Consider the following 26,480-nt stretch of genomic DNA (forward strand, 5'->3'; position numbering starts at 1 on the left):
AAAGGTTCTCTTTTCATGTCAAACCAAACACTCATTTTGCCCTCTCTTTCTCTCTTCATATATATGTATGTGATTGTGACCTAAGTGTGCCTTCTTCATATCCCACTATCAAACATTAACATGCTTTCGCAATTTTAGGTTAAAAAAGACCAAAACATTATGGTATGTCGACAATATATATATATATATATATATATATATATATATATATATATATATATATATATATATATATATATTGTGAAAATAATTCTTCATAGTATATTCAATAATTTTAGGGTTAAATATGTTTTTTTTCAACTTGAAGTGAAAATTAGAATTAGTTCATCCTCAAAACTTTAACTAGTCCTTCAATTTTAAAACTATATGGATTTAATTTTTTAAACAAATTTTGTTAAATTTATTTAATGTTTCAAATGTGTTTTATGATAGTCTCTTAGCTAACATTAAAGCGAAAAATATGTCAAAAGGGTGTAAACAACTTAAATATTATCGTGAAACATATTTAAAACGTATAAAAAACTTCAAAATTTGGTTTAAAAGATTAAATTCATACATTTTTAAAGTTGAAAGACTAAATTAGACCAAAATTTTAAAGAGAGACTGATTTTAATTTTTACTGAAAATTAAGGGATAAAAATATATTTAATGCATAATTTTATATCACTTAAAGAGTAAAAGTTAAAAACAATTTAAATATGCATTCATTATTTAATTTTTTAATATATTTTTTTATGGACAAAACTACAATATTTGAAATACGATGCTAATAATATTATCTCAACTCATCGAAATATGTATATAAATGCATGGCATGGACATTTGAGAAACCTATTATGAATTAGGGTCTCACATTTGATCAGAATTGAAGGAGTTATGTTCCACTTTGGGTAGACATTCTTTTTGAGAAAATGGTCCACAAATTAGGATGAAAATGAATATAAGGAAAAAAAAAAGTTGATGAAGAAAATGAATTATAAACATGGGGAATGAGATGCATGATTCATTGATTCTTTCTTATCCCATTCTTCATTTCCATTTTGTTTCTCTTTGTCCCCACTCAGGAACTGCATTTCGCACGTGTGTCATCATCATTGGATATACGTGGTAGACCAAATTATGCAATCAGTCCCACGTGCGTGAACCCTACACACGCGGGACAATATTAACTCCTTTCAAGATATGTTAAAAATTCAATTGCTAATTAGGGTTTAATTAGGGTTGTGATGTCCTTTGTTGTTATATATAGGTTTGGATAACGACAATCGATACTATGTGATGGTAATACAAAGGTAATTGGCTTTAAGTGACAGCCATAAATATTCGATAAGAAAATATTTTTCACGAAATATTGTAAGTTTATTTGTGCTGGGTTTATTTATTTTAAGAAAAATGATTAGGAAAAAATTATATAAATATAATAAGTCTAATCAATATAAGAATTGATATTTATAACAATATATAAAGAATATTATTTCTTTTTGTCCACATTTTTAAATTTTAATTTTACTCTAATTATTTTTTAAATTTTTAAAAATTGATCGTTATTTTTATAAGTTTTTTATAAAATTGTCAGCTTCTTCTCTTATTCTCTATTTATTAACAGTTACTCTCTCATCTTTTTTAATATATTTCATTTTATTTTTAATAAATATAATTTTATTTTATATATTAACTTAATATCATGTATATGTAAAAAATGCGTACAGACAGGTGTGATACCGTTGTGTTTACACTAGTTACTTTTAAACTAAATTAATTAGATATTGAATTTATATAATATTAACTTTGTTGTTTCAACTTATTCTTTGTACTTGAATTATTTTTAATCATCTATCTTTTATCAAGACGTGGTTTTGAGAAGATGTGTATGTGTGATTGAATTCGTAGTTAAAAAAAAATAGTATATCCATTGAAATAGTTGGTACCCAAAGGTTGACATAGAACCATAATCTAAGAAAATAACTAAATAAAGCTTTTAGAACATAAATTTAGAAGAAGAAAAAAAAAATCATTCAATTAAAATAACCCTTCAGACATTCTCATCATTGTGGTGTCAAATCTTGAAAGTGGGGTTACTACGAAGAAATGTTAATAATTATTATGGGGGTAGTTAAAGCTATTAAATTCTTTTGAGAAGGAGAATTTGATTGGTACTTTTACACTCAACATAGCTGCTTAATAACGCGCACTAATCTCTTTCAACATTAATTACAGAAATAAAATCTAATTAAATGCCATGTTTTAAGACATCTACCAAACATTTGAAGTAATAAAATTGAGTTATCTTCTTGAAAAGTCAACATGAATTTGTTATGTGGAAGAGGATGAGTATGACAATAAGTGCTCCCAATTTCAAGATATCAACGATGATAATGATATGATGCTGAAATAATCAAATGAGAAAATGAATTAAGAAACGAAGAGGATAAAACATAAACATGAACTTGAATACTTTGCATAAGATAATTGATATTGATATATATATATATATATATATATATATATATATATATATATATATATATATATATATATATAGGAAAGGAGAACAAAGATAATGTTCATTAGTTTAATAAAAAAAAGCATAAAATTAGAAGAAAACCTCGTTAAATAAAAAACATTATGCACTAATATAAGTGATTTTTAATCCATTTAAATTAATTATAGAAAACATAGGTTAAAAAAAAAATAAGGGTATGAAGAAATATGTTGACTAAAATTCTCTTCATTTCATTACATTTTAAAAGTTTCAATCACAAAAGAATCTAATAATCCTATCAATGTCTCGATTTTTTTTTTTTAATTCTATAATCTATATGATTTCTTTTAGCCTTTTAGTTTTAGCTAAAATTGGTTAGATTTTGTATGCTTTTGCCGAACCTACATGTGTTTTGATAGAAAGATGAAAAAGCTTTGTCTAGCCAGGTAATAAGAGGTGCAAAAAAGGATATATATATATATATATATATATATATATATATATATATATATATATATATATATATATATATATATATATATATATATATATATATATATATAAAAGAAAGAGATAAAAAATTTGTGAAAGTATATATTTTTAGAGAGTTGGTTTATTTTTATATACATTATTCAATATATATATATATATATATATATATATATATATTTATTTATTTATTTATTTTTTATTAAACCAATAACTAAATGAACTTTTCGAAGAGATATACGAGAGAGACTCAGTACCATGAAATCATGAGATAATTTTTATAAAACATCATGGCATCATTTAATTTAAGATTTTAAAGATAAATTTATAAGTCTACCTTTGTTCATATTGTTAACTTTTTTTTTATTTTATATAAAATTCAAAATTATATTTAAATTCTAAAGAGAATTACCCGATATTAATATTAATCGTTCCATTTTCGGTCACCATTATGAAAATGATTGTTGCCTGTAAAGTAACCTAATTGTGCTTTTTCTTTTCTTTTTTTCCTTTTCTCTTCATCAAATTAAAATGGTTACGTCCATGAGTTAAGACTTGAGAATTTTATTTTTCTTTTCCAGCACGTTTCCCACAACAGTCCACACACATTAGGACAAACCGTCTTGCTCTTAGAATCCATCTTCTTCACGTCCTTAGAGGAAGTGATAGACTAGTTAACCACAACCATCAAACCTTAATCACATTCACATATCACACCAATAATATTACACTAAATGTCTTAAACTAGTTTCACCAAACGTATACTCTCCAACACATTTGATTTAAAGTTACTTCATTCACCAATTTATGTTAAAGAATGATAAAAATAATAGTTGTGAATTCACCACTAATATTAATCCTCACTAATTGTTAGGTTTCTCCTTATGTTAAAATTAGTCAATTTCTTATATTAATCCTCACTAATGCTAATATAGATATCGTCTGTTAAGCTATAGTACATTATAAAATAATATATTCATCACAAAAGAAATGTATATTATTGTTGTAAACTTGAAATTTAACTCAATTCTATAAAATTTGTTTGTAAAGTCAGATTCAGTTATGTATTATAAATTGTCTTATTTTTAGTTGATGTGTAACTTTAAATATAACTCCTTCACGCTAAGGGCATATATATCTCAAACATAAAATTAGATATTAATGAGTGATTCAGTAACGATCCAATAATAATGACACGATATATCCAACAAAGAACAAATCTGGTTAGGATAGGTATCAGATAACTCTAATATCATATTAAGTATTTTAAATCTAATTTAACTCTATCAAACCGTTTTGTAAGGTGAATTTACACTACTTGTATATTATAAATTTGTCTTATTTTTAGTCGATACAAAATTTGTAAATATTGTTGTATTCAGCATAAACTTACATCATTATTTATACCAAAACATCATTTTATAAGTTAGTGTAAGTATTGAATAATTAAGTGGAGAAAAAAGGAGTAGAATCTGAAAAGATCACGTGTGATGTGAATGTGTAGAATGAGTAGGAATTTGTCATGGGATTTACGCAATTGCAATCCGAAGCTGCCTAACTCACTATCACTTGCGTGTTGAAGGAATGGTGTATGAAAATAGCAGCAATACTAAAGAAAAGTTGATCGACAAATGGATAATACCGACAAAGAATTTACCAACAAATGGGAAGAGTTGTCAACTTGAGTTGAACTTCATCACCATGCTGATTTGATTAATACTAGACATGTGGAGTTAACTCCTTCCCACTTTCACTTTCAACTTTAATTAGGTTAACGGCTTCAACGCATCTAAACAGAGCATTTGTAAAGCAGGTTTACGTGGTTCGCATTTATGTGTTGTGTTACACGTGCAGTCATAATTGGATCAATAGAACCAGATCATAGGTATCAGTTATCTTTTAACTCATTTTGGTAAGTAGCAGATTTTTATAGCTAGCTAAAGAAGCAAAACATAGGTAATTGATTCGCTGAGCTGTACCATGTATACCAAATTGAAATGACGAAAATGGTAACTTGAATTTTGAGGTATCATAGATGGGAGTAGAGAATAGGGGTAACAATGGTAGTAGCTATTAAGCTTGAGTTTTAGAAGACATGATATAATAACAAAAACAAAGACATCAGATAAAAAAAATAACACAAAAAGGATAAATTGATAAAAGTGTATAAACAGTAAACCTTAGAGTCAGTAACAAAAGGAAAACTTTCCGGAGAACCATCAATAACTGCAAACTTCTAACTTGAAATGGTGTTATTTCAATGTCCATGGTTACTATAGATAAGGGAAAATGTTGAAAAGTGTGTAAGAAAACGACTGATGTAATGCAAAAGAGATGAAAACAGCTTATTAAGTGATTATAAGAGGTTATACATTGTGAGGTATAGTATCCGGTCATAAAAGTTCGCTAATGGAATCATTGAATCTTGCCGAAACACATCATTCGGTGATTTGTAATTGAGGCCCCAAAGAGATTCAGCATTCGTCTTCCTAGTAGTGGACATAATTGGTGGCATCCAATCATTCTTTTTTTGCTTTTTCCGGTCAGGTGAGGAGCATGAAATGAATGCTAACTTTTCAGCAGCCACTGGCTTTTGTTCCAAGGATTAATCTTAACCTTAGATAAGATATTGGCAGATAGGGTAGTACATTTAGATTCCATTTTATACTTCAAGGAAGCAAGATTTAAATTACTGTTATAAGGGGGATTTTGATGCAATAGGTAAATTTGCAGACAAATGTAATTACAATCACGATTGTAATGTCCGAGATTGCACCCTTAAATTATGGTTGCAAAGACAATTTACAACCAAGCATAGAAGTATAATTTGGTCAATTTATTATCATTCTTAATGTTCCCAATATTGTTAATTATGATGATAGTCTAATTCTCATTTTCAAAACAGAGAACTATTTTTAAAATATCAGTGGATACACCCATGTATCATGACTGATCCACAACAGATGCACATGACAACTTGTCTTATCTACAAATGCTAGTTATTATTATGTTAGTAATTAATATGTTAGTTATTGTTAACATAAGAATTCAAACTCACGACTAATCTTTCTCTCCTTCAACTTCTACACTAAACCAACTCCATATCTCTTAACAGCCATGACAGATTAAAATATCAATTGCAACTAATACGTCATATTATGGAGTGAAAAATAATAATACCAATAATTACATATTACAGAGAACTCTGAATGCTGACATACAGAACAATATATGCCTCTATAGTGGGGTTATGTTTCCTACTTGTTTCTTTAGGAGAACAAAATCCATTTTACATCGACCTCGTCCGTTAGGAAATAAAACAGACTCTCCTACTACTACAAGGTCTACATAACTATAATTAAAGGACATGCATGAGGCACATGGCAAATTGACCTTTGATGTACAGAATACAGAATATAAAACATCCATTGGAATCAATTATGGATATCACTATCCTAATACTGTCTGCTTTCATTGTTTCCAACGGCAGTAAGAGAATTAGGCTACATGATCTAATGACTTACCCGAGCCTTCGACATAGTAAAGCATTTCTCGATAACAAGGCCTGATCGAATCAAAATAAACAGATGCTAACAGCATGGGAAAATATGGCAGCACTGTCCCTTGATCTACAAAAGATGACCGAGCTTACAAGAAGCTTGTTCCAAGAGACAGATCACTTAGATTTGAGAGAATTTGTGATCGAGTTGTCCCAACCTGATGAGCAATTTCAAGCTGTTCCTCCAATGGAAGCATTTCATAACTGTAACACAGAAGCAGCATATAATGAAATATGAAGAGACAAATGTAAACATCTGAAACAGGTAACGTCTGTAAGTATAAGGTATAGCTTTTCACCTTAATAGCCCATAGAAAGACTAAGCAAGTGAACAAATTTACCTAGATTGTCTTGCACTGTTACTTTGGTTTATTATCCCCCTATTTATTCCATTTCATTTTGGAAACACTCAAGATTTATGCATTTTATAGGGCCATTAATTGGTGGATGCAAATCACAATTCTTCAACATTTATAGAATAACCAACAGCCTTTATATTTAATTCTTACGCAGACTCAGTTTAATATCCATTTTTCAACCCCCCGTACAGTAATACTGGCTGAAGAATGAACTTACTGGCATAGCAGCTCGCAGTCAACTATACTGTCAGGGCCAGGCTTATGAGCCTTTCCATTTGACTGAAATTGTCTGAAAGCTCTGGGGTTCAGGCCAGCAACATGGGCTACAGCATCAACAAGCTTTCTCTGCAAAGACTGCAGTCTACGAAATGTGATTTCATCAAGCGGGGCAATGCAGCCAATACTGCCATCCAGGGTCCCAAATAATAACGCAAAACGATTGGTTTTATCTGAGCCTGGAGCTGAACCAGCTCTATCTGAAGTGGATAGCATTTGCAATCTTAAGAATTTAGTCACATGAGCACCAACATGAAATTCAGCTCTTGAAAGAAGCTTCTGTCCTTTCCAACTCTCGGACATCTTTGGCGCATAGTAAAAAATCTGTGCATCATACATTTCAAAGGACTTATGTCAAGGGAAGGACAAGATAATAAAACAAAACTAAACACAAAGATATAAATAAGGAAAGAACTGAGGGGAAGGAAAATTTTCAGGTTAAGCTACCCTTAGTGAATTCTTCTAAATGGTGAATCAGGAAACAAAACTACCTTGACGGAACATTGCTAGCGACAGCCTATAGGGTACTCTAATTCGATTCTAGTTGTTTCTAAGATCAAATACAGTCAAACCATATCACTGTTGAGGTTGGACCCTCGCAAAACAGTATATGGTCATTGTAGATTTAACAAGTTTGTATTTTAACAGGCAAAATTGTTTATCATAGATAGAAAATTCATATTAAAGATTCATCTTGCAATTTGGGGAATAGTAGGTTTGATGCCTGTTAGTATTCGGGACTGTTCATTTTACTATGGTCCATTGGATGGTGCATCTCCACTAAAGACTGTAAAATTTTCTCTCTGATAAACAATTTTCTGTCTCTGCTTTGGAAGCATCTTGACTAGAGACTAAACAGGGGCAAAACCCTAATTACAAAGAGAGCTAAGTCTTTAGTCAAGACGAACCTTCCTATGGAAATTAAACTGCTAAGGGTCCATAAAGACTAAAAGAATTCCTAGACACAAGTCAAAAAAACCAATATGCATGTTATTATTCTTCATATTATGTTCGAGAAAAAAATTTTAATTAGAAGAACTTCCTTTTATTTGCACTAGAAAACTTTCAAAAGTGTAAATGCACATCACAAAAAATGAAAAAAGTAAATTACTATTCAATCGTAAGACAAACCTGGATATTTTTTTTATCATCTGAAACCATGAGACTAAGAGTACTTCCATCAATCAAAAATTCTGTCGCAAAACAATCGAGAGAAGCAAAATCCTTGGCTAATAAACTCAATTGAGCACCCTGCTCTTTCCAACTGAGAAAGTATATGCTTTTATGGATGTCGCCAATAAGGATGAAGTTCTTTACCTACCAAAATGACGACAACCACTAATCAAGACATGGGAAAATAAAAAGCTCGATAGCATACACTCATCTGTATTTCTCATGTTATTTGTTCCTCTGTCACATTTCAAAACTCTATCATATCAAGCATCACAATGAAATATTATTGCTCTTGAAAACAACATAGAAAACACTACTAATTTGACCCAACCAACAAATTTTAATTCAATAACAGAAACTTCAGAACATTAAAGACACAACTGCGTAACCAAACTAAATATGTTTTCTAATGGACATTTATTCATCATAGTAAAAGATTTAAGGAACAATCACTCACAATATTTAAGCTCACAACATGTAATGGTGGTGCATCAAAAAATGCAATACCATTCAACTCAGTGCCATTCCACTTGTGCAGAATAATTTTTGGACCAGACGCTATTAATAGATGGCCCTGAAGTGAGGCCAAGGCAGATATAGCACCTTTTAATTCCTTAGAATACACCTCTGAAACCTGTAAAGAAGATGAATATCCATGACAGTGTCCAAATAAAGGCATCACCCAAATTTAGAGTGAAGGGCTTGTGGATACCAGAGATTGTGGATTATCAGTATTTTTCCCCAAAGAAAACAGGAGGATGCGTCCTCTTGCAGCAACATCCTCTCCTTGCACATAAGCAGTCCCAATGGCTAAAAGTGTTTCATTTTCTTTTGAGGTTGTATTCTACAACAAAGATAGATTTCAGAGAAATTTATAAGGATCAGCCGCTATCAGCATCTCATTTTCAAAAGTGAAGAAAAAAACATTACCAGCAGGGTAACCATCCTCACAGTGAGGGCATTTTCAGAACTTTGCATAGGTATTGTTGCTTTTGTTTGCCAAGGGCCACCAGACTTTTCTGGTTCCATAATTCGAACCTCAAATTCATCAATAGGATAAAAGCGGTTTTGCTCATCAGAATTCATATTCTGACCCTCACTCTGATGGTTGACATCTTGGTCAACCAAAGAAATAACTTGATTTAGTGGTTTAAGAACCTGATGAGAATGATTAAAATGTAGCATCACTTTCTGAATAAAAAATCTGTGACTAAAAACTAAAACGCAATCAATAAAATTGCTGCTTCTAATTATTACAATAATAAACAACAGAACAATTCAATTAATGGAGTAGGAAAAAAATGCTTAGCACTAGGCCAAAAAAAATATAAAAACCATCAATTTTTAGTTCCAAATATTGAATGCACAAATAAGCTAAATTACTTAAAATTGACAAATTAGCGACTGGATATTACGTCGTAAGAAAAACCTACATATATTTTTTATTGGATAATAAGAAATACACGGATAAGATAGAATATAATTACTAATCAGAACACAAGCTAATGGAAGAAGAAACTTCATAAGCAGGATTAGTCTATGCAATCTAATTCTTAGCTTAAAAGTATAAAACAGCTTGATGTACTGCGTGTAAGTGACTACAAGTACTTAGATTATGAAAAATATTTGACATCTTGTTTAAGCTTATTAGAAAAATAATTACATTGTGTCAAGATTTTTCATAAGCTGCAAGAAATAAAAGTTTGAAAATAAGCTGATCCAAATTTTGACGAATACTCAAGTCTAAGACTCCAACCACAAAAAATGCTTGAAATTGTTATTAAAATAGTAAGAATTATATGACCTTGTAAGCCTAAAAACTATGTTCTTGAGCATTTCAAGCAAATTAAAAAAGATAGATGTACTTACAGGAAACGAGACAATAAGTGGATATAAATTCTTCTCAGCAAAATATGTTACTTGGTGTGGAGTGGCTTTTAGTGGAATCTAAGAATGATATCACAAATTAGAAAAGATCCAACCAAATCAGGTAGAAAATCTAGAATTTATATTTTGAGCTGTAGAAAGCTAACTTTTTGTACAGGCCAGTAGCTGTCATAGTTTGAACCAGAAGGCAGCTGGCATATCTTCAAAACACCCTATAGAGTAGATAAAAAAAACGTTAGCCACAAGTATATATCTAGTTTGTGATAATTTATCCATAAAAGCAAAGTATCATCCTTTACCTGTGATGTAACATATATAAGTCCATGATTGCAGTTCACGTTGTGAAGTACAGTAAAAGCAACAATAGACCCATCACATAGCTGCATAGAAGACAACAGTAAGATAATTTTTCAAATTTCTTCTGTATAAAAAAGTATTATCAAAAAGAATTATAATTTACATTTAGGTAGTCAAATCAAGCAAAAAAAATGCAGTCATCCAATGTACAGCCAACCCATGAGGGTTCAAACATAATATGCAGACCAATCAGTTGGTAAATGCAATCGGTAGTGGAGCCTACTAAAAAGCCTATTAAATTAAGAGCAGCTAATTTATTGTCACAGCCTTGTCCAACTTCATTGAACATACTCATTACAAAGAAGAGCCATGTAAAAAGTTATAGGTATCCCCAACAAATCTAGAAAGAAATTATACCACAAACACTAAATGGATATAATTAGATAATGATGGATTTGTTCAGACCTGTGGATGAACACGAAGTCGTTCCCTCAACACCATGACCCAAGCTGGTCTTGACCCAGACAGGAAGAATCCTTGATAATTACCAATATTCTTAAAAATAGTAATTTGTTGACGAGGTGATCCATTAGATGTCTCCTCCCTAGCATATGCATCCAAGGGCACACGAACAAATCTCAAATTTCTAAGCCTGGAAACATTGGTAGTGCCAAGGCCAACGGATCCTCCCGCTGATGCTGAATCCTCAACTTTAGAAGTACCATCTGGACTTTCATAAAGATAAGCATGGTAACAAAGAATAGTTCCATCACTCAAAATCCCAAAAAGAAATGGACGGCTATGTTGCCCAGACCATCTCTGTATAGCCAACTCTTCAACCTTCATATCTGGTACATTTTCCTTCCTCCCTTGGCTGACCACTCCATCTCTATCCCCCATTTTAGAATCTTTTAGTACTTCTTTCATCAGAGCATCAACAAGATGGCTCTTTCCAGACATGAAATTTTCCACAGAAAAGACACAATTGAAATTGGGCACATCAAATATTTCAAGGTTGCCATTATCAAAACAAACTACACAATAAATATCCCCATGGTCCTGAGCAGCACCATCAGTACCATCAATAGCCTCACCAACACCAGTTGAAAGCCACGCATCAGTACTAGTCTTCCTCAGCCAAGGCTCAGGTCCTTTATCATGGTACAGTGTGCATGAAGAAACTGATCCCTTGGTGCTCTCGAATGAAGCTGGTGAAGTGACAGAAATTGTGCAGGTAATAGGATCTGTAAATTGAAATGACAAGGACAAAAAGGCATCACAAAAAGAGGGGAAAACAAAGCTAAATAGCATTTTAGATGCCTGCACCATGTAACTCAATCCATGTTTGTAGGTTCCAAAATAGTGAAAACAAGCAGCACAAGTAACAAGCAGCACAAGTAACGCAAGCATATAATAGACAAAGAGGACAAAGCTTATGAGAGCTATGAAAGTGGAAATTTATATAATTTGTTAGAAGGAAAATAACTAACCAAAAGTTTACCTCCAATCAGAAGACGAACACTTCCATCACTCATTCTGAGTAAGACAAATGGATCAGCTATAGAAACAGAAAGTGCTACAGCACTCTCAGAAGCAGAACCAGATTCTGAATTTGAAGCTCCAAAGGTTACATCTTGGGTCATAAAAGAACCATCTAGAATTCGAGCACCACGTTCATACACTTGGATAACTCGACGCCTATGAATAAAAACTGGGACAGCATTAGTTGTATTTCTATAATTATGGAAAATTGTGACAGACATTGGACTAGATGAAAATTAAAAGGGAAATAAAGGTACATAGAACACACTTTCCATTTCACCAGCAAGTGATAACAGTTCATGGCTCCATGCAATATGAAATCAATAATCCCAGTCAAATGGTAAAAATCTACTAACAAAGTAAAATTATAACCCATCTTCTAATTTTATTCTTACAGAAACATCAATAACCAGCCAATAAAGACCCACCTTCCAAATAAATTTCCCGCAGCAAGTGTTTTTCCTTGAACATAATAGTCCACACTTTCAGTAACCTCACTCAGAAGATCGGCTGTTTCTAGTACCTGTTAAAAATTGGCCAAGAAAACACAAGTAACTTCGTTATGTAAACCATGACAAACTATTATGATTTAATTTTGTAATAACGGATAACACATCAGGGGGCGGATGAGCTTTGAAGAAAGAATAAAGCCTCAGTCTAGCCAACTTTTTAAGTTAAAAATGATGTTGAAGCTTGACATCCCCTGGAATCAAACAAAGGATTGTTTTACTTAATTTTCTTTTATTATCCATAAATTAGGTATTTGGTCATGCCTGTGATTGAGTTTTCCCTTATTTACTATATAAATGTCAAAACCCGAATTTCATTGGCAGTCCAATTAAATGCCTCTCCATTGCCAGCAAACTAAACTTTCTACAAACAAGTGGACTTCTGGTTCCCAATCTTGCAAAACTTAGTTCACTAAAGAAACCCAAATTTTCAAGAGTTAAATAGTTGACCCTTACGCAGTGTTCGTATGAAGGAATTGCACTGTTGAATCAGATTTGAGAGCGCAGATTTTGGTCATCTACCTCGTTCACTTTCGATGATTTGACGGGATATACAAGTGCGTATTTGGGGGATGGATGGATTAATCCATCCCCTCAAAACTGCGAAGATAGTGTGGAATGGTTATCAGATGACGAAAATACCCTTTCTATTTATTCCATGTAAAGCACCTGCATCTGCTGCCAGATTCCTTCCTCTCTGCCAGATTCCTTCCTCTCTACCGAGATTCCTGACCAATATTTCCTGCCAGATTCTGTCGTATATTGTTTAATTTTGGAAGATGAGTTTAAAATGGAAGCACTAGTGTCATTCTGAATGGTGGTCTGGCACAGTGGTGTTTTCAGAGGTGAGATATGGTTTTTGAGAGGTGAGTTATGGTGTGTGTGATTGTTGAGTCCATGGAGGGGGAAGAAGATGAGGTGGTTTGGTGTGGTGGTCGAGGAAGAGGATGAAGGGTGGCAGTGGTTGGCGGTGGTTGTTGTTGCAGCGCGTGGTGGGGTGGTGATATGCACCGGTTAGCTAACCGATGTTGTAAGTGTGTGTGAGTGATGGCACCGGTTACGTAACCAGTGCCTCGGTTATAAAGGGACTGACACCGGTGTCGTGTGTGTTTTTTTTTAACTTTTTTTTTACTTTTTTTTAACTTTTTTTATATAACTTTGTATAATTTTTTTTTAATTTAATTGGATAAATTTTTTTACATTCATAAAAATTTAATTTTTTTTATTTTAAAATTTTATACAATTTTAAAATTTTTTTAATTTGTATTAATTAATTATAATTATTTTTATAACATCAAATTACAAAATCATTCTCTTTTTTCATCAAGGGTATTTTGGTAATTTTTTAATTCTATCTATTTTTACAATTAATTTTATCTATCACATCAATCAAATCTCTCACTAACTCCCATAAAACTAATCTCCAAATCCACTCACTTTACTCTCTAAATCCACTCAAAAAAATACAAAAATTCATCCACCAAAATCTATACAAATCTATCTTCACACTCTCCCCCATATCCATCCCCTCAAAAGAACACACCCTTAATCTGCCCTGCTTCCCAAAATGCAAAGGATGAAGAAAGCTGATTTGCCACTCGGCCAACAGAGACAAAAGTAGACATGACAAAGACATGAAGGTTGAGTGGATAAAACTCAGCGATGATTATAGACACTGTAATTAGATGCCCACATTGCTTGCATAGTAGAGACCAATAAGTCAGCTCATGAGCACCAGTCTTCAATTTCCAATTAAGAAAATTAACAATAAAAATATAAAAAAAAAGAAAAAAATCAAAGGAAGTATAGAAATAAGTTATAATACAAGTTTATAAAATACTTGACATCACGTATATACACATACTCGTATAGAACTATCTCTGAAATGTTGTATTATAGGAACCATTACTAATGTCATGTGATTCCCAATTATATATCCATATTCGGAGCTTGATTTAACCTACCTACCATTTTGATTAGGCACTGATGTAATACTTAAATTCCGCACTCCCAAATGATTTGACTACAAAGTCAATCGACAAGTAAACATTAAAATCAAAACGTATTAGACTTTAGCCATAGCTTATTCTTCTAAAACTAAATACTGTATTTACCATTGTACGAGCCTCCAAACTAATAATAAGATAGGCATGATACTCATCATCATCATCAGCCAGCTTAGAAGAATCGGTATTATGAGAGCGTGTGCTCTTATGATACACAGTCCAAATTCCTTTGCAACCAGGAAGTTCAACCTGAAAGTATGCATTACACACAAAAAAAAACGTATGAATGTTGAATACCATTTGCAAGCTTGTCAATCAGAAATTGATTCATAATTTATTAGATTCTTTTTAGAGCATTCAACAAATTGTTAAACAAACAACTAGATGGGTGGAAGTAGCATTAGTATATTAAATGTTTGATGTATCTGATAATAATGGACTTATTCTGTAATTATAATGATAAAGTATAAAAAAATTAAAGTTTCAGAAGTTTTGTTCATTGACATAAAGAAAAACTTAAAAATTATATCATAAACATATTTCATATATTAAAACATGTCCCAACAACGAAAACCATGGACAAACCTCAGTAATCACTTCTGGACGAATCGATTGCCGCAGAACACACAAAGAACCATTCTTTCCATGACCAGAACAGCACACCTGCATAGTGGCTCAATATATGTAAGTTAAAAATCATTGAGAGGAATTAAACTAAGACAAGCATAATGTAAACAAACTCTATGGAATACTACTATTATACAGGAAGGTGCTACAAAAACTTCTTTCACTCCCCGACCTGTTTCCCTGTCTAAGTAAAAAGTAATAGAGCCTGGATTAAAACGAGTAACACAAAATTTACTAACCAATTCATAGTTACTCTGTTTGGCTATCCCTGTAGCATTTGCATCAGCGTTTATTCTTAAACCATATGAGAAATCTTTCAAAGGACCAACATTAATCAATGAATCCCTCACAGCAAACGAGAAGGACTTCTGCAGCAAAAATATAATTATTTAAGTAGTTCAGCAAATTTAATATGCAAAAGAAATTCAGAAAATACCACAGAAAAGACAACAACGAATGCATCTATAAACAACTAAAAGACGTTAAGATGCCCACTAAATCTCATGAGACTTTTCCTCTATCCATATCGACACACTACCTGAGCTGATTCTGTTCTATTTGGAGCAGACCCATACAAGGAGAGCTCTTCACCACTAACCATGTCTTGCAAAGTATCAGAAGGTGACCTCCGCAATCTCTTTGATGGAGCATCCACTTCAATATCACCAACCTACAAAGTTGAAAGGGAATATGTTATAAATTACCTTAGTGATAGAGAACGCAGAAGTAATGAAAAAAGATGACAGCAGGCTTGCTAGAAATATTCATAGAACCAAAACACAAACCTCCTCCATTACCTCTTCTTTTAAATTGGATGACAACATTGAACCACCAGATCCACAAGAAAATTGCACCAACATACTATCCCCTAACCGACTGGCGAGAAAAAACAGACAATTCCCAATGGTCGTAATACCCTTATATAATAATGCAAATATTAGAAAAGCTGGTCAATGAGAAAATTAATCTGAAAATGTTAGATTTGAATCTATAACAACATTAACACAACAGGTGTAGAATTTTCAAACTTACAGATGACAGAACTGAAGCTTTTGACTTGGAAAGATCAAGTCTCTGTACAACCCTGAATGAAAAACAATAATTGTTGATTTATGTACAGAGGAGATTATACGATAATTGTGTTTAGTAATGCCTAGGGCGCATGAAAATGCAACAACAGATGGAAGAGGGGATAATGCATCAACTCCTTTTTTATCTTCAATCACGCTGTCTAGTCTATAACTCTTCAAAATGATTTCCATCTACCAATCTACTATAGATCACGAATTTAAAAACTTATTTTTTCTTTCTTTGATAAAAAAATAAATAAAATCTTTTGGGTACAGAAACACCTTCCACTTTCAAAAAAGAAGCATGAGACGATAGCATGAAAAAAAAAAGGATAGACCACAAAAACACTAAAAGAATGGTAAGATTCTCTTTTATGCAAAGTTGTGTTTGAGTGAATGGATGAATTTGAGGTAAAGTGAATGGATGAATTTGAGGGGATAGAGAAGGGATTATGGTGTTGTTTGTTTTAAGGAATAGAGAGGTCAAAGTGAAGAGATTTGAAGGGAAAGTTTGTGAATGATTTGATAGATGTGATAGATAAAAAAAAATGTTTTAATAGATTAAAATGTAATATTACACCATTGTCCTTGCAATTAAAATTAATATAAAATAAAATCTAATTAGTTAAAATTAATTTAAAATAAAATCTAATATTATTATTATTCTTTTATTATTATAGCAGCTTCTTCTTTCACAGGAGCTGCTGCTCAGCCCACCAACCATCACAACATAGGAAATAGGGCACCTCCTGGGCAAGCAAGGAAGCACCATCCCCACACAACCAACCACCACACAAGCTCCAACAGAACCATCACACAACTGTTCAACGTCAACAGCACTACCCACGAGCACTACAACCACCACCACCACAACAGCCACCACCAGCCATCACACCAGCGCCCACACCACCCTCCACATGACAAAATAATGCATTGAATCGGTTTCGCAATAAACATAATTGGTTCTAAGGCCAAAGAATCGATTCTAAACTCCATAAAATTGGTTCCCTGCTGTATAATCGATTCCCACGTTTATGTAATCGATTCTAATGGTTGCACAACATATTCTCACCTCTCACAATAGCGCAACCTTAACAGCATCATGCAAGGGTCATTAGGCGTGATTTAAAACAAAAGCATGGCCAATTTAGTAATGTTATATATAAGGTTGGCATAGTGGCAAAAGTTGGAAGGAAGGTGGAAGAGATTGTTGGTTCAACTCCCCCCACTAACACTTAGGAGTTATAAAGTTGGCTTGGCAGTAAAGTTAGAAGAGAGAGTGGAAGAGGTTGTGGGTTCAACTCCTCCATTAACATAATACTAACAACTAACATTTGCCAATAAAAGAAAAAAATGTTGTGCATACACTAAATCATAATGGATCTCTTCAGCTATGAAAGGATTTGAATCCCTACCCATCCCGCCTCTCCCACAAATCCTCTCAAATCAACTAAACCAAACATGCAGGACACTTGCATATCCATCCACTTCAACAGTAATGAAGCGGAAGCAAACACTGTGTAAGTCGGTTAGAGTGTACTTTCAATCTACACATCTACCTCCTAATCAGCTTAAAATGAACATATGACCCACAACATAAAGAATGTGACATATGCAAGTAGAGGAATAGACTACAGAACTATGAAAGACTCGTAAGATTCTTTTATGCAAGAAAAATGATACATTCCTGTTATAAGTCAGTTGGAGAGTACTATCAATCTACACATCTAGGTCCTAATCAGCTAAAATGAACATAAGACTCACAACATAAAGAATGTGAATGAGGGAGATAAAATGAAAAATTAGCATACCTTCCATCATAAACAAGTGTAAGCAATAGCAGTTCGCCAGTTTTTGTAGACAGCAAGGCCACATCGCTCAACAACCAAGTTGCATTGGCAGAATCAAGCTCCACGTTAAAACTTGATCTCGGCATCTCTTGACTGGAAATACAGAAGGGAATTGGGGTTATAAAAGCTAACATCCAAATACAAGTCGAGGAAATTAGTCAATGTGCATACGAGGATGTCAAATGACAGTATGAAAAATGAGGGTAATGTCAAATAATTGTAAAAACTAACGCTAAGAATGTTGTTTCCTTTTAAATGAAGAGTATATGACAGAGAAAGAATCACCACCTATTGTCAGGTGAAACAGCATAGCTGTTCAAGGCCAATGAACAAGAAGCAGACTGCAAAAACAACCTATATAATTAGATTATTCCCTGTATAGTGCAAACCAAAAACAATAAAATGCAAAAATACAAACACCCGCAAAACTACAATTAAATATGCCTATGCAACTCGTTTACCTGACTGTGATAATGAACAGTGTTAGCACCTATTACAAGAACACCACCTATTGGTGAGGGCACAGCAAGAAGTTTGTATGCATCATGGGGGAGATTCTGTCAAAATTAATACAACAGAAAAATTTACAAAAACAGTTTAGTGTGTAAAAAAGAGGAGCGAAAATCAGCAGAAGTCAAAAGATGCTGGACTTTAAAATACATATGATTTCCATGAGGAAATATTACTCAAACCATAAGGAGTACATGGGCACATTGATTAATCATTTACGAAAGAGATCTCACATTGGAAGAGATGGTAAATTGTTAAAAAAAATGTCAATATAATAGACACCATTACTCACATTCACTTTTGTTAGCCTACATGTTAAGCAACAACAAAACTAAAATTGTTTAAACAATATAACAGACACCATTAGTTACACTAATTTTGTTTGGCTGCAAGTTAAGTACAAACAAAACCAAAATTTATATAATGAAAAGAGCATTCTAAATAAAAAAGAAATACATAGCAAACACCAATAACGAGGTCAGTAAACAAGTCATATCTTAAATACTCCTGCTTATCTAAGATATTGAACTTCGGAGGGTAAAAATCTTTTATTTCTGCTATTGTCAGTTTTTAAAATCACATTGAAGTGCCATCTAGGCATCTACGTTGAACTTACAACAGCTGACCAAATAAGTGGATGCTGCTTTAAGGTTGTACTGATACTAAGTGCTGATATCATGCAAGTATGATGCTTCCATGAGACACGCCCAGCCCAAGTGAGTTCACGTTCATGTAAAATAACCATTACAGGTTCAATGTAGCCTGTATGACACATTAAATCAATACTTGTTAAGTAAAAATTAACACAAACTTATGCATATTACTATCTTTTCATGCAAAGAAAATAGATACACAAGTAATACAATAAAGCACCAGAACCAAAATCCATTGTATTTTTATTTTTAAATGATTATTGTAAATTATTTTAAATTAGTTAATTCAGTTTTTGATCCAGAAACAACACAACTAATTATTCAAATTATAAAAGAGGGCTACCAAATAAGCAAACAGAAAATAAATTTAAGAAACATGTCATTTTAATCAAACCAATAGTCAATATTTATTGTGCACAAACGCCAAAAAATGTTTATTTATACATTTGAACCATGTATTATAATAACAAAGTAAGTCTGTCTCTTCCATCGGTGTATGAATGAATTAAATACATGCATATAGAAAATAAAATGGTTATTAGTTTATAACTAAAGAATTAATGTGCAAATCCATTATGCCTTGTTTGGCTGAGGCAGGGTTCATAAGTAGGCCTTGTTACTGTGCATAAGCAGGCCTTGTTATTTCAAACTTACAGGAATAATTTCTTTGTATGTTTCACTAAGGCAGGGTTCACTTACAAAGACAATCCTTTTTTCTTCTAACATTTATTATGGCTATATTAAAGTTACGAGTTCTATTTCACTGTGAGGGAAATAAATTTGCAGAATGGTTCATCAACTGGAGCCAGTAACTTTCTTGTGGATTTAATGTGATTCATGTCCCTTCTAGTGATTCATACATACTTATTGCTGCTGATATAGGGAGATATCTTTAACGAGGATGGTTTCATTCTTCTTTAATTTTGCACCCTTTGGATTAAACCCAATTTTCTTCTTCCCTCCACCACACGACAAAATCAGAAAGGAAATATACCATGCATTTAAAGAAACTTATAATATTGATGTTACGATTAGCAACACTGATCCATTTTTTATCAAAACTAAATATAGATTCCATCAAAGAGCTAGAAGTTTTATTTTATAATTTATAAATACATAATCGAGACAAGATGATAAATATTAATATTCTCTTCACGCACCATGGACAAACGTAAAATCTTTTACATGCCTCATATCCAAGTCACGCAGGTTTATCATATAAGATGACTCGATTCGAGCAGCAACTGCTCCTGAAAATCCCAAGGCATCGTCGTCCCCAACTAAACCAGAACCAGCCTGAAAAAAAACAATACAAGAATAATATGATTAAAAACAATAAAAAATATAATAGATAAAGAATTTTTTTCAAGATAAATTAACTAACAAAATGAATCAACGTTGATTTTAAATGTTTTGTGGATTACAGAATGCAACGCTGGGTTACAACAGGTTGTTTGCGTCACAGTTACTTGATTGAAAATTATTAAACAAAAGATCAGGTAACCTGGTAATCCCTAGATTGGATCCCATTCTTCTTCTGCATTAATATGCACGTACAATACAATCACTGGCTTAATGTAACACTATCCTAAAAATTAAGGCATTCTCTTTAATTAAAAGCACCAGATCACTACTTGTATAACATTGCAATGGTACCTAGCTGTCTTAATTCCTAATCCAATAAAAACTACTAACACGGTCTAACCACTAGATCATCATTCAAATGACATGTTCTTGTTGGAGATCCCACATCAACTAGAAATATGACTAAATTATAGTATATAAATGAGTATAAACCTAATCTTATTAACTGGTTTTGCGAGGTAGAATTAGGCTTAAAATATACTTTCCAGGATAGTTTTAAAGTTTATTTTAGCCAGATTTGTTAAGTCATTGTGTCACCTGCTTCTGACCACCCACAAATATTTAGTTCCATACTCAAGATATTCAGTCCTCAGTATGAGAGTGTGTTGAAAAACTTGCATTGATTAAAAGATATGGCCAAATTAATGTATAAAAATGGGTGCAAACTTCATCTTATATGTCAGTTTTATGAGATTGAATTAAATTTAAAGTTCACTTTCTAAGAGTTACTAAAGGTGTGGACCAAGAGATTACCACCCATAGGAACTCCTGGATAGGTCAACTGCAGCTTAGGTAATTGAAATCCCACCAAATAGACGAAAACAGATAAAGATTGTTAACCCTTAAAGGTTGATTTGTAGCCTTGAAATGATTTTAAACAACCTAAGAATCGAAAGAGAATTAAGAAAACAATTGAAATTTAGTTATAATAACAGGACAGAATCCAGCAAATTGAATATGTGATACCACCAAATCCTAAGAGCCCATTGATGTAAAACAAATCAAGGCACAAAACACAATGAAGGGAAGCCTTTGCATGGTTTGCAAATCCACAACAAATCATTAGAATCGATCCTTTTATGTAATTGCAATTCAAATTAAAGATGTTGCCTTGGATGAAACCTTGGACTTTCAAAACAGGTTTACCAAAACAGGTTTATCCCTGTTTGGAGAAAATATGAGGAATTTAAAACAAAACCTGCAACAGCATGACTAAACACCCTAAAACTTGAACCCAAATCCTACTTTCTAGTGCACATGCAAGAAAAGATAATGGATATTTCAAGCAAGTTCCCTTTAATAACATGAAAAGAGACCGGGAATTTTAGGCTATCCCTTCTATTTCTAGTGAACAATGATTCTTTTTAATAAACAGGTAAAAAAGGAATAGTATGTAATAAAGTGTTTAAATTCACAAGGGAAAGAGAAAAACCTGAGTGGCCTTTAGTATTATCATTTGCAAATCATATATAAGTGCTCCACCACACCTGCCTTGAGGATCAACCTTTACCACCGGTCCCCTTGCAAATTGTTCTCTTCCTCTTTTCAGATGAAGCCACTCTGGACCCTCAAAACAATGTAAAGAACTAGGAAGTAGAAACAAGAGTTAAAGACAAGACATAAACTAAATCCTTTACACAAGGCGATATGAGTTTGATGTAAAATGACTTGGATTCTGATTCTCAAATGAGTACTGGCATGCTACAAGTCAATGAACTAACTGTTTTATGTTATATTCAACACCCTGTCCGTAAACAACAAAACAAAAAGAAATGGCAACAACTTGCTTTATCCAAGCCCTGTACCATATTCAATCCCTCGAAAAGACAATGGTAGACTTATATCACGGCAGTCAAATATCGTCAAAATAAAAACATTTCTCTCTTTACACCTTGAAGTAAAACAAACATAACAAAAACACCCCAACCTAGACTGAACATAGTTAAAGTTTTCACCACAATACCAATCATTTCCATAAGCAGGCCACATGGAGAGGTTTTGATGACAACTGTTTAATACAGAAAGCATCTTGATGAGAGGATTCAACCTAGTCTTCCAACCTAAATGTTGAACTAGAATGTCCATACACCTACTCATAACACTCCAAATAGAATACGATACCCCGCAATTCAACTAAGTAGCTAACCATTTTAATATCAAACAAGTAGCACAAAATGTGTATAGTAAGAGTATAACAAAGAGTTGGATAAATCTATTCTCAATGGAACTCCTAACAAATTTGAAGGCTAATTTTTTCCTTCCACTAATGATTCTTTTCACTTTTAGTCCTCAGAATTATGGAGCCAAATATGACATTATTAATAACATAATTTAACAAAACAAAAAGATATGTCGTTGATAAGCTAGTTTAAACTATGCACTCACCTAGTTCGAAGTCCATGAATAGAATCATCATACTCGAGAACAGAAATCTTTGCATCTGCAAAAGTTAAGATGATAGAGTCTCTCTTCCTAGAAGCATCACCACCTCCAATGCTCAACACAGCCATGGTTTCAATATTACCATGCAACCTGGATCATGTGTATAATAGCATGTGTCAGGTAAGATGCCCAAATCAATCACTAAATCCAATAGATTAAAGAAGCAAATGATCGGTCATGTCCAACATTTCCATTATCACCAAGGAAATCCATGTGATTATCACTAACTAAATTCCCTTAACCCAATCCATACAACACTTAATGAAAATAAAATAAAATAAATTTTCCAAACATCACATTTTAAATTCACGTAAAACTTGAGTCTGTCAGTAAAAACAATGGCTAAAAGGAGCAAGAGCAAGCAATCTACTCAATATCCGGTACCATCAAGGAAACCCACTTGATGACCACTAACGTACATATCAATTACAAATCAATATTTAAGAAAACATAAATATTTACAAATTTCACATTTATGTTCCAGCATCAGCACCCCGGTTAGATTTTTATATTGCGGCATAAGATGCTCCACACTCAACTCCATCAGAAAATTCAGCAAACTGACAAATCTGAACATTATCCCAGTCTAAATCCCAGCACCATTAACCAAAAACTTACAATTATCACAACTTTATTGCCACTACTCAATCCACAACATACCTATCAATTGCTATGAGAACTTAAAAAACAGAAAAAATATAAGCTCTTTTGTTCACTACCCTTTTATTTAATCACAGGAATACTCAGTGTTATCAATTAATGGCCATGGTGGTAAGCAGTGGATTCTTTGCCTGCCATCATAACAAAGTGTTGGCAAATCGGGTTTTCTGTAGCAGCACACCAGCTGCTTTGAGCATTGCAGAATTATCATTGCAGAAATCAAGCTACACCTCCACACCTCTATCATAAGGAAAAAAAAAACCTTTGAGTCAGCCCAACCGAGACCCAAGGCAAAAGAAACCCTAATTTTGTTTTTCATCAATGTTTTGGATTCTTATACCCAACCCAAACCCTATAAATTGTTTATAAGATTCATAGAATATGAACTTTAAGTTTAACTCAATCTTATAAAACCAATATGGTAAATGAGCTTTGCACTCACTTATACATTATAGTGTGATCTTATTCCTAGTCAATGTGGCATCTCCAACACACTCCCTTCTTACCAAGAATTGGACATCTCAAGCATGGAACTGAGAAAAACCCGATAGCAGGTGACATGAGTCCCAACAAACTTGAATAGGATAGGCTTTGAATAGCTCTAATACCATCTTAAGAAAGTAGACTTTAAGAGTAATTCAATCTCACAAAAAAGCGACTTAGTGAAGAGAGGTTTACACCTACTTATATACTACAATTTAGTCTTATCTCTAATCAAGATGAGTTCCCAAACATATTTGTATGCATATACTGTATTTTCCTTTTGTCTGTGATGCTTCTACTGTAATCTATTATGGCTCCTGATATATTTTTGTAGAGGACTTTTAGGTGTTCCCAATATTTTCTGATATCGATAACATTGTGGGTGTACTGCTTTGCATACAATCTTGTTTGCAGCAGGGTTGAACTTTAAATGTGAACATGAGCAATTCAAACTTCGATCTGCCACGTCATAGCTACCACAAGACCCAACCCCTGAATTCCACTAAATCCTCACAGCCTCTCCCCTTAACTGCAACAGTAAATTCAGCAAAATAACAAAGCTGCAAACCAAATCTACATCACTGCAACATTAACCAATCACATAAAATTATCACATACTAAATCACCACTACTCAATCCACAATGTACCATCAATTGCAAACAAGAACTAAAAAATAGCTACAAAACAAAAACTATCTTATGGACCACAGTTTTCTTTCTAATTTCTCATATATGTACACAACCATATTTGAGTACAGTCAGAAACTCTATGTGACAAACCTCTCTCGATGGAAAATCAAACCTTCGTTTGCCACGTTGTCAGGAGAACTAACCCCTCCCATGAAATTCTAGCAAATCACGCAACAATCATGGTCCAAATGTCTAGTTCAGATCATTTCCAAGAAACTAATCGCTATTTTCTATTTCTTTAAAATAAGCTAATCCAATCACAATTCAGACTCCAGAACAAGTGAACAAAACACTAAATGTGCGCAGCTCTCTCAATTGCAATCGGAACCCTTGTCAGTTGTTCGACACATTATAGAAATGAACCCCTTACCCTATAATCAACCCAGCCACTATTGGCACTAAACATTCTAAATTCCAGCAAGTCCATACAACTACCACAGCTCAAATGCCTAGTCCAGATCATTTCTGAGTAATCGCTATTTTTACTATTTCTTTAAATAAACTAATATAATCAGAATGCAGACTCCAGAACAAGTGAACAAACACTTAAGTGAGCACCTCTCTCGACGGGAATGCAACCTCGTTGGTTGGTCGCCGCTGCAAATTCACACCACTACCCTACACAGCTTAAAAATGTATGGTCTCGAGGAAATAATCGCCAATTATAATTTCTCAAAAATGAACTAATCTAAGCACAATTCAAACTCCAGAACAGATAAGCGGAAAGAGGCGAAACCTGTAGTGGCACACGAGCTCAAGGGAGGCTCCCTCGATTCCATCGAGGAGAGTGCCGCGACGAGGGTCGGCGGCCTTGTTCGGCTGGTCCTCTTGGATGCGTACGGCGTAGACCTCGAGGACGTTGGCGGCGGTGACGACGAGGTTGGGGAGGGGGCCGACGCGGCTGGGGCGGGAGGGCCACTCGGTGTCTAGGTCGTCGGTCTGTAGCGGAACGGAGTCGGCTCGTGAGTGCGTGAGGAAGCCGGCGGCGCAATTCTCGATTCCAGTGGACCACTGCATCATCTTGTACGCCGCGAAACTCATGGTTGAAGTAGACGCGCGAGATTGAAATCCGGAACAGAAACTGTTAAAGAGAAAAAGGATTGGGTTATGTTGGAGCTTAAACCCTCGATTAGGGTTTAGGTTCGGCGGGACTGGTGTTTCTGTGTCCCCTCGCTCTGATATCTGTCTGTGTAGTTCACTCTCCGCGGCGAGGGAAAAAGAATTTGAGTTTGGCTGGAAAATAGTTTTGAAGAATTTAACAAGAAAAGAAAATTAGTGACATTGTATAATTATTACACATGCTTTTCAAGTTTATACATAAAATAAATTTATATTTATTAAAAATAAAATAAAATGAATGAAAAAAATAATAATAATTTTTGATAAAGATAAATATTTTTATAAGAATGAAAGTAACAAGTTAATTTTTTAAAAATTTAACAAATAATTATATTATAAAATATAAAATTAGAATTATAAAATGTAAAAAAATATTTTTATATATTATTATAAATTATGAAATGTAAGTAAAAAACATAATTATTTTTATAA

General features: G+C 33.2%; 1 protein-coding gene across 7 annotated transcripts; it reads right to left on the bottom strand.

The window, feature by feature from the left end:
* Nucleotides 1–5,505: 5,505 nt before the first annotated feature.
* Nucleotides 5,506–26,157, bottom strand: LOC114181786 (cleavage and polyadenylation specificity factor subunit 1). Of its 7 annotated transcripts, XR_003603923.1 has the most exons (27): nt 25,666–26,157; nt 23,040–23,186; nt 22,087–22,240; nt 20,450–20,585; nt 19,253–19,398; nt 18,588–18,683; nt 18,415–18,467; nt 18,088–18,219; nt 16,239–16,290; nt 16,004–16,123; nt 15,745–15,876; nt 15,446–15,574; nt 15,165–15,242; nt 14,688–14,828; nt 12,493–12,587; nt 12,024–12,220; nt 10,988–11,766; nt 10,525–10,605; nt 10,372–10,437; nt 10,208–10,285; nt 9,269–9,496; nt 9,051–9,182; nt 8,796–8,972; nt 8,297–8,482; nt 7,107–7,489; nt 6,496–6,734; nt 5,506–5,587 (listed from the first exon to the last, which is right to left on the bottom strand). XR_003603923.1 is itself a non-coding variant. In XM_028068340.1 (26 exons), exons 1-26 carry the CDS (start codon nt 25,968–25,970, stop codon nt 6,620–6,622), a joined length of 4,335 nt encoding a protein of 1,444 aa, XP_027924141.1. In that variant the 5' UTR covers nt 25,971–26,157; the 3' UTR covers nt 6,097–6,619. The 7 variants fall into 7 exon arrangements, 5 of the variants coding, with proteins under 5 accessions (XP_027924141.1, XP_027924140.1, XP_027924142.1 ...); XM_028068340.1 differs by lacking the exon at nt 5,506–5,587 and having other exon boundaries at nt 6,097–6,734; nt 15,446–15,571; XM_028068339.1 differs by lacking the exon at nt 5,506–5,587 and having other exon boundaries at nt 6,097–6,734.
* Nucleotides 26,158–26,480: the final 323 nt, after the last annotated feature.

This window comes from Vigna unguiculata, chromosome 4, assembly GCF_004118075.2.
Source record: "Vigna unguiculata cultivar IT97K-499-35 chromosome 4, ASM411807v1, whole genome shotgun sequence".
In the NCBI taxonomy this organism is placed as follows: Eukaryota; Viridiplantae; Streptophyta; class Magnoliopsida; order Fabales; family Fabaceae; genus Vigna; species Vigna unguiculata.

Excerpts from the sequence above, each read along its gene's own strand:
- LOC114181786 (XM_028068339.1), bottom strand. The coding sequence starts at position 25,970 with ATGAGTTTCGCGGCGTACAAGATGATGCAGTGGTCCACTGGAATCGAG. Across the intron at positions 12,588-14,687 it reads GTTTGGAGGCTCGTACAATG|GTACTAGAAACAGCCGATCT; the intron begins GTAAATACAGTA and ends AATTTTTAACAG. Across the intron at positions 8,973-9,050 it reads CTGATAATCCACAATCTCTG|GTTTCAGAGGTGTATTCTAA; the intron begins GTATCCACAAGC and ends TCTTCTTTACAG.